General features: G+C 36.9%; 1 protein-coding gene across 1 annotated transcript in view; it reads left to right on the plus strand.

The window, feature by feature from the left end:
- The first annotated feature begins 502 nt into the window (after positions 1-502).
- The window catches only part of slco5a1 (solute carrier organic anion transporter family member 5A1), a 44,522-nt gene continuing 32,031 nt past the window's right edge, over positions 503-12,993 (plus strand). Inside the window, exons 1-2 of the mRNA XM_084102457.1 lie at positions 503-579; positions 1,023-2,294. Of these exons, the coding sequence (XP_083958583.1) occupies positions 1,340-2,294 (955 nt within the window). The 5' untranslated portion in view covers positions 503-579; positions 1,023-1,339. The remainder of the gene's footprint in view (positions 580-1,022; positions 2,295-12,993) is intronic.

Raw genomic sequence — 12,993 nt, forward strand, 5'->3', positions numbered from 1 at the left:
TTCAGAATAAAAAAAAATCCTGACGGAGTTTGATAGCCATTTTTTATGGAAAATATAAGATACAAGATTTACTTTTTGTATTGTTTGATATATTACAGATCTCTGCCTTTCAATTTAAATGTAGGACTATATTTTTGAATTTGTTGCACTTTTAAACACTTTGTTTGGAAGTTTTACATTGTGACCTCAGCATGGACAGGTTAAATTGCATGTATTTAAAATAAAACGAAATTATTTAAAAAATAAAAAAGCAATAAATGTCCTGAGGTTGCAGATTAGATGTAACTTTAAGCATTTTTATTTTGATGAATTTCTTTATTTTTTATAATTATTAAAGCTTTTGTGTGACGTGTAGTCCCTTATCTCAAGAATCAGTGATATATATGTATAGGCTATGTATGAGCATGAAAAATAGAGACTGATGATTTTGTTTTAGAAACAATGGTATTTGGGAAATACATTTCCCAGAATGCACTTGGCGAGCTCCGTGATCACCCCCTTCATCAAATCCGCAATCTCACACTCACTGTCCGTGTCGAGGACAACAACTCACTACCTCTGTCTGCCTCTATCGCTCGTGTAAGTACACTACTCTTCATTCAATTCACTCTTCATGCTGTTCATTAATGTTATGTCTCGATATTTTAATTAGAGCTTAGAGTCGGGCTGAGAGAGATGTGTTGTGAATGAATTCAATGAAAGGATCAGTGTTTGGACTACTATATTTCTCTAAATTAAATTCATTTATGAAGTCGTAACTTCATAAACGTTAGGTCGATAATTAGTTATATTAGATAAACAAATAATTCTGGCAGGTTGACATGGTTTTAAAATGTTCTTGTAATGTTTTATCAGTGGTCTGTCGCACGTTAACTGATATTCTTTGTCTTCCTCGACCACTAATCTACCAGACAGCAACTCGACTTCACAAAACAAATGACAGGCTATGTAACGCTGTTTATGTTGCTTCTTTAACAGTTACTAAGTAAATACTAATACTAGTTTTCCCCCCTTGTTTTCAGGATTCAGTCTCTTGTGAATCATTCAACTACAAACAATAATTTCAGCACTATGACCAGAAATCAATTCTGCTTATTTATATTGACATGACATGAATTGAACTTTTTGCTGCTACACTTATAGGTGAGGCAGCATATGATATGACCACTTTCCGATTTATTATGATGATGAGGAATAAGTAGAAAAACAGTTGGACAGATACAGAGGGATCATGCTTGGAAATGTAGTCTTCTTTGACCTCTTTATTGTGTGTCTGTGTAGTCTAACTTAATTTATAATTAAATTATAGTTCTATTTGCATTGACTCAAAGCAGCCAAAATGACTTCATCGTATAACGACGAGACCAGAAGTGATATATCAGAGTCTCTGGAAGTCTGTGAATTCGAGGGACAGTACGGAGATCCGGGTGCTTCTTACAAATCCAAAAGCTTGCCTGTTCTTAATGGCAGCTGTCCGACCGTCAATGAGGCGTTGGAACCAAGGCTGGTTAGCACGACACAGACTTTAGTAAACACCGACCAGTGCTTGGTGTTCAACGAGCTGCGGCATAAAGGAGACTCAAGCGAACTGGATTCACCCACCAGGACTGATTTCTCCCCTTCCATGTCCAGTATGGTGGGTCTTAGTAGCTCTATGAAAACTGAGGCCAACCGAGCTGGTGGCAAAAAAATAGGCTTTTCATTGGCAAGATTCATCCGCTTTCCTGTGAGGAAGTACGTGAGGATGATTCTGTCAGACTCTAGGTGTTTTCTGTTCTGTATGTGTTACCTGACGTTCATCCAGTCGTTGATGGTCTCTGGCTACCTTAGTAGTGTCATCACCACTATAGAGAAGAGATACAGCCTTAGAAGCTCTGAATCAGGACTGCTGGTTAGCTGCTTTGACATTGGAAGTCTGCTGGTAGTGGTCTTCATCAGTTATTTCGGGGGTCGAGGCCAGAGGCCACGCTGGTTGGCGGTAGGTGGGGTGTTTATCGCTGTGGGAGCAGCTCTCTTCTCCCTTCCACATTTTATCTCTCCACCCTATCAAGTCCAAGAGGTCAACTCATCCACGGGGAATGAGGGCCTGTGCCTGAACGGGAACGGGAGCAGAAGGGACGGTCTGGACGTGTCGTCCTGTCCACGAGACCAAGAGGGCAACGATCACTCCATGTATGTTGCCCTTTTCGTCTGTGCCCAGGTCCTGGTGGGCATGGGATCCACTCCCATCTACACGCTGGGACCAACGTACCTGGATGATAACGTGAAAAAGGAGAACGCATCCCTCTACCTTGGTAAGAAACTTCTTTGTAGTTTTGTGCCATAACCTACTTACTGTGTACATTACCTAGCTACTACTTGTTGATCACAGGGTGACCTTTAATTTCTAATATCTTTTAACATTGCCATCAATCCTTTTTATATGTGTTATTTCTATTTTTTATAAAATTTCTTTAAACAAAAATAAATACATATTTTAGGAAGACACATCATGGCCATATCCACCTCTTGATGGAAATAAATGTTGTTAACTTGTGATTATTTCCATCAAGAGGTGCATACATTTTTGGTCAAGATCTTGAATTGACAATGCTTTTTTTTCTTTTTCTTTTTTTTTATTGACAAAGTTTACTCAAGCACATCCCAAATAATTGTTCCCATATGGTTGTTTAAGAAATAAAAAAATTACATACTCCATCATTTAGAGTTAGAAGAACTCTTGCCAAACATATAACATGCTAGAAACATGATAATCACTGCAATAATGATCCAATCAGTAGCTATGTTGGCATCCACACGTTTTTATCCGAATTAAGTGATATCGAATGAAAAATGCCTTATGGAAACAGTAAAATTCGATTGAATTTCATGAATATCGACTCAAATGAAATACGTTCGGTCTCATCGGATTTTATCTTGATCGATATACGGCTTATGTGATAAACGCTGATGGAAACGTTATTTGCCGAATAAATAATGAATTGCGATTAAGTTTTAGGTCATTTTATGGTTGCAACCCGCAACTCGTTGTTTTCTTATTATAGCTTGATATGTCGCTATCAGCTGGCACATAAGCACTATTACAACTTGTGCAATATTGATCATTTGTTGGTAGATGGCGCGATCCATTTTGTCTAGCAAAACTTTGTTCGCAAATGTTTGCTTGAATGTTGTGCGATTCAGTGCGAAAATGAATGGAAACACCTTAAAATGTCTCAAATCAATTCGATATACCAATTTGATCGCAAAACAGCATGTGAAGTCATTACGCACAGGTTTTTATTCGCTTTAAAGCCGTTGGATGGAAACACACTTTCACCAGCTTTATTCGCATGAGTTTTTTTACCGAACTTCAGATAATTCGATTGACAAGTGGATGGAAACTTAGCTAGTGACTCTTTGCATGTGTCTATTTAAATCCAAACAGTGACATTTTTGTTTTGGCCGGTCAGTATATAAATATACATACGCACACTTTTTTTAGTGATTTAATTGCTAGTCAAGGGGGTGTTTTACATGATCACATGACCCTTGTTCTTTCCTCTGTTATATATACCTTTATCCTTAATCTTTTCCAAATCCCATTCCTTCCACCCTGTGGATTTGAGCATGCCGATGAATTTGTATGAAGCCCCTTTGGCGTTTAAGCTCCTTTGTGTTTAAGGAGACTTTAGTGGAAGAAATGCTTGAAAACAAATGTGACATCCATGTTAAGTAATATTTTTGTTTTGGTTTTATTCAGCATCATGCAATTTTCAACGTCTTAAGTCATAACCATCGAAATATGCAGAGAGTGTGCACAGTGACAGGTTTTGACATAACAAAGCTGCTTTAGTTGTATGATTGATTGGGACGGACCAGTGATTTTGAATGTTATAGATAGACCCCTTTATCTACAGTTTGGTGAGTAAGTGGGGCAGTGACGGCCCTCTGTCTGTGGCACATCCCGTGTCTGACTATGTTTTCACAGCATCTTTTAAAGAAGCACAGGGCTGATCTAGGAACAGGGTGGGGCCTTTGTGATGGGTGATAATGCTTCAGTGAACATGCACACAGTCTTTAGAATAAAGAGCATCCCATTATAAAGTACACATGCTGCAGCCTTAAAGTCAATGTATTGATCACCGCTTGCATCACCTGAAGCTATTCCAGTGAGTGTGATGTGAGCTAGAGAGACAAAACAACTGGCTTTTCTTTGTATTTGCACACTAAATTCTTTTCATTCTCCCGTGAAGCTTTGCTTCATAGCTGAGAGAATTTTCTTTCACTATGCTGATGTCTTGGTCTTTCTGATCTTGTGTAAAGCATTAAATGGGTTGATTAAGATGATAAAAAGGCAGTTTGCAATAGTGCAATTTTTGTTTTTTCATTGCTGATTTGCTGTATGATTGCATTACCATGTGCTTTTCTTTCTTAGACTTTTGTTTGAGTCTCACTTCAGAGACTGCAACTAACTGACAGCTAAAAATAATATATGAATCATAAAACGAAGTACCATTATTGTGTCAAAATTTTGCCTACTTTCTTTCTGGCATCTCACTCTTCCAATTATTTCAAACCCCATCAGAATTTGTGAAAAGCACTTGGGGCAAGAAGACAAATTGAAATCTCCTGTACTTTGAGAGGAATTGGATTGGAATGTTTGCTTCGCCCTCAGCACTTGTTTGAGCTGCGCACACATTTGGATAGTGTCGCTTAGAGCCGTTATACTTCCCTCTTCACATGGTTCAGACAGGGTTTATCATTGCAAAACATGTTTATTCTCTTTTCTCTGCACACTTTCATCTGCCGCCTTTTACCTATATGGTGTCTGAGTTAGTTGCGCTCAACGGACAAGGAGTCCCAATGAAAACATTTACATACCCCAAAATCCCTCAGGCAAATTCATTTTAATGAGCTGAAGTTAACCAAATCCACCGCCTCCTTTTTCTGACACACTTTCACACACTAAAACCGACCCCTGTTCAGTTGGCAGAGACACTTAAATGAACAATGACTTGAGAATAACATTACACACTAACCTCTTTACTGAAAGACGTTGTTCATCCAAACATAATTATTTTTTTTTCATTTACATTTATGCCATTAGCAGATGCTTTTATGCAAAGCAACATAAAATAAAAGAACATAAGAAATTAGCCTAAGAGCCAACAATATTCATAGTTTACATATTTAAACAAATTTACAGTTACAATAAATAGTATACATAGTAAAACATATTTATCTACTCGCACACAAAAGATGAATTTTGAAGAATATCCTGAATATTCTTTTTAATATAATTAAAGTGAATTAAGACTGGGGCTGTCAATCTCTAATAATGAAAAAAAGAAAAAAACATCAGTTTATACCACTTTAGCATTTTATTCCAAGTCATTCAAAGTCATCTAGGCCAGAATATTCATCTAAAATATCAAATGTTGCTCTCTATAGAAAAAGACGTATACAGATTTGGAATGACATGAAGGTAAGTAAATAATGACAGAATTTCAATTTATGGCTGAACTATGCTTTTAATGGTCTTGTCCTTCATTTGAACAATGGATAGAACTTTGACCCTCAATTGGCAGCATGCAATTTCCTCTTAGGTGGCAATTCATTAATGAAGTGGGGGCCCAGGTGTTTCTTTGTCTGATTTACAGCTTATCGTTGCTTGTAGACTGCAGTCAGCCGAGGGGGTCAGTTTTGATTGGATTGGTTCTGTGTGTTTGAGTGTGTGTTGCCAAATGCAGAATGAAGTAATATTACTTCAGTAGGCAGCTCTGCAACTTTAAGCTCTGACACTATAATGACTAAGGGCCTGCATTATTTCTGTTTTGGCTGTTGCGCTTTTTGTCAGAGATAGTTAATGCGCTGGCGGCTCCCTGGTGGGTGAGCAGTTTTATTTGCGGTAGTAATTGAGGAATACTGCGAGATGGATAAAGGCTCTGTTATATTGGTGTGCACAATGACAGGACGCCCTGTGTAAAAACACCTACTCTGTCAGCCCGCTTCTGTTAAATTTAGAAGGGGGTAACAGCTGCTGCATGTTGTGTGTGTGTATGTGAGAAAGAGAGAGAGTCTGACTTTGTTGGGTGTTTCTTCAACAACAGGCGCTTTTGGTCCTGTGGCTTTAAAAAAATAAAATTATCTTAAAACATAATTTTCATACTCACTTTTTTCTTTTAATTTTTTAAGAAAAGTAATACAAATTCCCACTACACCATCACTATTTAATATAATATTTCAAAGATTGTGATTTTAATAATTTTATAAATTTTTGTCTTGTATGTCTTTGTTGTGGTTGAAAGGATGCTAAAACTCTGGAATTGTTTTTCAATTTTACGATGAATTATCATATTGGACAAGGGTAAAACAATATAGAATCTAGACATAAAAAAAAAAAAAAAGTATGCAAAAAAGTTTCTAAGCCTGTTGTAGTGTGATCTTCTAGTTGAAGTCTTTTAGTTCTAGTAAAAATCCTTCTGCTTTGTTAAAACGCCAAAAGTTGAAGAAACAACCTACTTTTTCATACTAATGCATTGCAGTTTCCTCTCTTTATGTGCTGAACAGTTCTTAAGACACACACACAGAGCCACATCCATTCGTCCTCTCTTGCTCCTGAGTTTAATATTTTCCTCAACACGCTCCATCCATTATGTGCGATCATGTTCCCAGGGCTGTGCTTGTGCTCTTGTGTGGCCTTACAGAACATCGGCACACGTATCACGGAACAGCCACTTCCCAACTCATCCACAGTTACACATTAAGGGTTACTCGGGTAGCCAGTAAGCTTTTTACTCTCCACCATTACTATCCCATACTCTCCTCCTCCTCCTTTAAACACATCATCGTCCTTGTAAATGCTTCACGTCACCGGACATGAACTGTATTATTAGAAAGTCTTCTATTTCAATACAAACTCTAATTGATTTTTTGCAGAAATGGATTCTAATTCTGGGTGTCCGAGTGAGCGAATTGCAGTGTTTGGTATTGTTAAAGGTCACATGAAAACGTGGTATTCAATTTCCATATGGTCTGAAACAGTTGGCTTGCTTTGTGGCGCATTTTATAGCAGTGCCGCTCAAAAATCCACATAGTCTATATCTGGACTGAGTGAATAATGTATGAATGTGTGTTAGTTTCGAATGACTTGAATGACACAATGATTGTACATTGGCATTTTATATGGCTTGAACATTATAAATGGGGCCATTACACCTATGTGCATGTGAGTTGCCAGATTGGCTCTGACAGATGTCACAGAGTTTCAAATGGGATCAGAGCACTTGTTATGACATTAATCGTAATTAGTGCCTGTCCGCAGGGGTTGCGAACAATGCATGTCAATTTGAACAACTCAGATTAAACAATCTTATTCTGCAAATTAACCCTAATTGCAGATCCGGGTTTTTCACTAAATGACAGCGGGTTGAGCTAAATTATTACAGATCACTTTATTCATTGCTTTATCCCTTGGAGAGTTACAGCCTTCTGCCTTTGAAATTAAATTGCTTAATTGTAAAATTTCATCTTGTTGAGTCCTTTAATCTTTGTCTTTGTAGTGTGCCGGTAGTCTTTTGTTGATGTTTACCTCAAAGCATTTTGAGATTACTGCATTCCAGGTATTTATCTTAATCTTATTTTAAGATGAGCCAAGCAGTTACTTAACACTTAAATAAGTGCTCTTGTGTGATTCTTGATGTTTGAATGCTTCTGACAGTATATTTCATTGATATACAGGTCTATATATCAGAGTAAACACTTGAATGGAAGACCGAAGGATTGAGTCGATTATTCCACACTTACTTGAGGGGAATTCACTCCTCTCACAAAGAATAAAGAACCTCTTTTAAAAGGATGTTTTCCAACGTCATTTGCTTTCTAACTGTTGAATTTTTAAAGGGAAAGTTCACTCAAAAATTCTGTTATCATTTACTCACCAGTTCCAATCCTCTATAACATTATTTCTTCTGTGGGACATGTTTGTCATTTTAGTACTTCATCAATAACATTTTCTAATGTACATTTCTAATTTTGTTAATTTTTATTTCAGCTTTATTTCTTTTAAAATTATTTCCCTGCAGTCAATAATTGTATCCCTCAAAACTCATCTTTGATCATCAAAGTCACTGGGGCGGTACTACACTTTTGTACCTTTGTCTCAATATATTGACTTGAATTTCTGTCCGTTTCTCACATAAAGCTGTTGTTGGAAAGTAGCGCACAAGTGAAAGCTTCAGTCCCCATTCAATGCAACCGCATGGAAAAGATCGACCAGTGCAGTCTTTGACCCAGGTGTTCCACCTGAAGAAAGTAAGTCTTACAGGTTCATTTTTTTGGGTGAACTATTCCTTTAAGAAGTGCAGTCGCCTCTAGCTTTGTGTGTACTGTGGACATTTAAATCTCTCCATTACATCGTTGGTCTGAAAGACACCTATTGTCTCTGCTGACCTCCGTTCTCAAAATACATCTTGTTGCTGCTTGTTGAAATGGCACGATATGCGGTTGGAATCATATTAAACCTGAACGAGAGGAAAAAAAGGTTATGCAAACCCTCATACCCTGTCCATCTTTTCACCGAACCCTGTTGTTTTGCTATAAATACATGGTAGGGTGATGATTTTCAGCTTCTCGGTGCATTTGCCATGGCTTATATCCCTTAATCACTCTTTGGTCTGTCTGGGGTTTTGGATGTGACTTTGTCTTATCTAATGACCTTCCCTCAGGATATAAGGCTCTCTGAAACACAGAATGTTCACCACGTCTCAGTCCCAGCTCAGAGGCTGCAGGAAAAATATATTTTCTGAGGTTCTTTGCTAGTTATGTATCCATGAAGTATGCCTGTACAGGGATTTAAAGGTTGAAATTTTGATTTGTTATTTAGAAAACAAAGTCAGGAATTTTGCATGAAATGTCATTTGTCTATGCCATGTGTGCGGAGTCATATAAAAGTAACAGCACTTTTGGCTCGCTGGTTGACTTTAGTTGTGCAGTCATTGCTATGTAAGACTTAATTAGCCCAAATTCTCAATTCTTATGCTAATCTCGTTTTGAAAACCTTGCCCCAGTTCAGAGCAGCATCTGAATGTTGATGTAACATCTGCTACTGAAGACTGCTGGAGTATTGATTTATTATAGGGCTTGCTTAGTTACTCTTTGCATGGATGGATCTGCATGGATGTTTTTGGCTATATGACTCTGAGGAATTCTACTGGGTTGTGTTCCTCAGAATCCTCACATTGCTGGTTTTAGGGTTTTAGGGTTTTGGGGACTTTGGAGATTTGTTTTGTAACATGCACCCACATGCTGCCAGTGCAGATGGCCATCCAGGGATTAAACTTTCAGTAAACCCCTGAATTACCTTGTCTTTCATAATTGGAGATGTATGTCACATAATAATAATAAACTTTCAGGGCAATTATGTTACTGTAAATCAGATGTAGTCTTACAAGCTGAAGAACATTTGCAGAACTTGTTATTCAGATTTCCCTCCATCTCGATCAGTAGTCATTGAATGTTTTAGGGATAAACTACTGTTTAAAAGTTTGTGATCCGTAAGATTATTATTATTATTATTATTATTATTATTATTATAGAAAGTGGTACTTTTATTGACTCATTAAATTAATCAAAAGCGACAGTAAAGACATAATGTTATAAGATTTCCAGTTAGAATAAATGCTGTTCTTTGGAATTTTCTATTCATCAAAGAGTCCTGAAAAAAAAAAAATGCATCACAGTTTTGACAAAAATATTAAGTAGCACTGTTTTCAACATTGATAATAATTGTTTCTTGGGCAGCAAATCATCATATTAGAATGAGATCTAAAGGATCATGTGACACTGAAGACTGGAGTAATGATGCTGAAAATTCACCTTTGCTACACGGGGTTAAATTACATTTTAAAATGTATTAAAATAGAAGTTATTTTAAATTGTAATAGATAATATTTCACAAAATTACTGTTTTACTATAGTTTTGATCAAATAAATACAGCCTTTCATGGTGAACATAAGAGACTTCTTTCAAAAAGCATATACAATCTTACCAACCCCAAACTTATTAATATTTAAATGATTAATATGATTGATATTTCAGAGACTGAAGAATAAACCATAATATTGTTGTGCCTGAAGAATTTACTATCTTTAAATCACAAGGATGGACATTTACAGTTCTTGCAAACCTCTTTTTGAAGGCTGTAATGGCATGATCTGCCAGTCAAATTTTTATGTAAAATCTACATCTGTCTATGGAAAGCCAGAAAGGTCAAAAATGTTTATCATACATCCAGAAATATAAATGCAGCACTTTTGAGTGAGTCTTAGGGTGAGTTTGTGTTAGTTGGACATTTAACTCCATTACTACTGAATTTATTTAATGATTATGAAAAATGGTTTCTAACCGATGTAACATTTCAACTTGTATTTCAAAATGTACCTATATTGAAGGATGAAGGATGGTCCCAGATACATCCACAGATGTCTGGTCTAAGCCCTGAACACCCACTGATCCCGACTACACCAACCTGTCACTGATGCTGCAGGTGTATGTGAGTTCATTATCTGACACCAATGCCCAGACGCACACAAAAGAGTGGGTACCCGTCTCACTGTCCCTTCCCCCATTGGGCCCTCATTGTCTCTGACCACTATGCAGATAAATACAGCGTGGACAAGCCAGTCGGTCCAGATGGCTCTTTTAGAAAGAATGTGCCGAGGGATCATCTGTCAGTTACCCAGAATACTGGGTCATGGCAAAGGCATTTCTAAAGCTCATGCAATCAGTTCAAAGCCAGTTTGTAATCCAGCGTGAGGAGGAAAACATAGGCATGCACTCTGATGGCCTGTGCATGTCTTCATTATAGACTTCCTCTGTGATTGTGAACCCGTCAGCCTATTCGACTATTATAGAGATGACATAATGTATGGCACATATATTATAGTGGCATCAAAAGTTACCAAACGCATCAACATTTAGGCAACCTGATTATATTGCCTCTTGGCCAAATTGTAAAGCATCATTGCATGTATCTTTCAAAATTGTATTTATTTATTTATTTATTTATTTAAGTATTGTTTTTTTACTTTTACATTTACATTTTATTTTATGCTATAATATGATCTTATGCTGTTTATTTTTATCTTGTGTTTTATGCTAAAACTTTATCTTATGCTGTTTATTGTTTTTTCATTTTATTTTATGATAGAATCTTATTTTAGGCTGTTTGTTTTTCATTTTATTTGATTTTATTCTGTATTATCTAAATCTGATTATTTTGTATTGTATGTTATAGCTTTATGCTATACAGTAGGTCAGCTATTTCAAACTGTTTCTTGTTCTGTCTTTACTTTCCCAATTAAAGCTTTCTGTAGTTTAGTACCACGTCGTCTTTTATTCTATGGTCAGGTGACAGAGAAAGAGTGAGTGAACACAAGAAAAAGGAAAGGAAATGCAGAAAGCGAAGATAGAGCTCCCAGAGTGGATGGGATTACAGATTTAGGAAACCAGAGTAAGCATCTGACCTCACGGTGAATGACCTGACGCAGTGGTTGGCAAGGGGAAAGGTACAAAGGGATTACCAACTATTTCTTTTGGGCAGTTCCACGTAATAACATTCCTGCGCTAAAGCCCTTTAATGAGTGCAGGGCGCCTTTGATCAGCAAGTCACATGGAGGTGGTGATTGCCAGAGTGTGTTGAGCCATATTGGGCTAGGACGGTCTTTAGCATCAGCCATCCCCTTTCTCAGGTGCTGTCAGAGGATGTGATGAAACATCAGCTCTGTTGATGCAATACATGTCTCTTCTGAAATGTAACTCTTTTTAGGTGTGCACTCACAGAATTCCACTAAAAGAATCACAGATTTCCACAGAATTTAAAGCCCTATTCAGATGGGACAAGTTTTCTAAATGATGTAGCCTACAAGTCATAATTCTTATCTCCCGACATCTGTGATTTCATACCGATTCGGGCGGGACTAACATCTCTGTGTTAATACAGAAGTGGGAGTGTGTGTTTACTAGTCGTGGCCGTTACAGAAGGTCATCTGCTGTGCTTGTGTGCATCACGTATGACATGTTTGTTTTTAATTAATTACTTATTAATATAACTTTTATTTATTATTAAAACCCTATTTAAATAAACTTCACATGAGTTTATAGAAGTGGCTGTTTATATCAGCGACGGAGACATCTAGACAAGTATCTGACACTTATTTTAAAATGGGCGTTCTTCGCAGTTTCCACGATTTGGATCTATTTATTAATTTTATAATTGAATTATTTCGTCCGACACCATACATATTGAAATGAAATAAAAACATGCGAAAGATTGGTGTTAAAACGGTAGCTCAGTTTGGTCAAAAAACACATGGAGAGAAGCGTTAGTATAATACAATATCGCACAGACATTTGCTTTCGGACAGGATTAGATTTCTCAGAGGACCGTTGGGTTTGCCGAAAAACTTAAAGTAAAAGGTTGTGTGAGGTAAAAACGCACATGGCAGATTCGGGCAGGATTAAAACAACAAAGTACACCTGTGAAACACAAATTTCTCTAACATCCTCCATTAAAAACTAGTTTTGTCTAAATACTGCTTAAGTTCTGCATCCCCACCCCCTGTGTGTTTTTGTTTTTGTTTTGTTTTTGTCTAAATATGTCTAAAAAAATTTGTTAGTGTTTTTTACAGACATCACTGTCATAAAAACTTGCCCTATATTTTTAGTCCTACTACAGATTCTGAAAGTTTCGTTTATGAACCCTAAATATTGCAATGAGATTTTTGTTAGTTAACGTGCATTACATGTACATGTCTTCCAAACACCATGTTCAGAAATGGAGAAAGCCAATTATAGCAGCAATGCTTTAATTGCCGTTTTTGCCTTGATGACATATCTAAAAAGAAAGCTGACATAAATGTCAGCAGAGCTTTCATTAGTCTCATCAACTGACCGTTCAATCGCATTGATTGAGGTGCTTTACATGAATGTTTTTCAGTCCAATTAAGCCA

Source organism: Abramis brama (assembly GCF_963993115.1).
Source record: "Abramis brama genome assembly, chromosome: 24".
NCBI classification, from domain to species: domain Eukaryota; kingdom Metazoa; phylum Chordata; class Actinopteri; order Cypriniformes; family Leuciscidae; genus Abramis; species Abramis brama.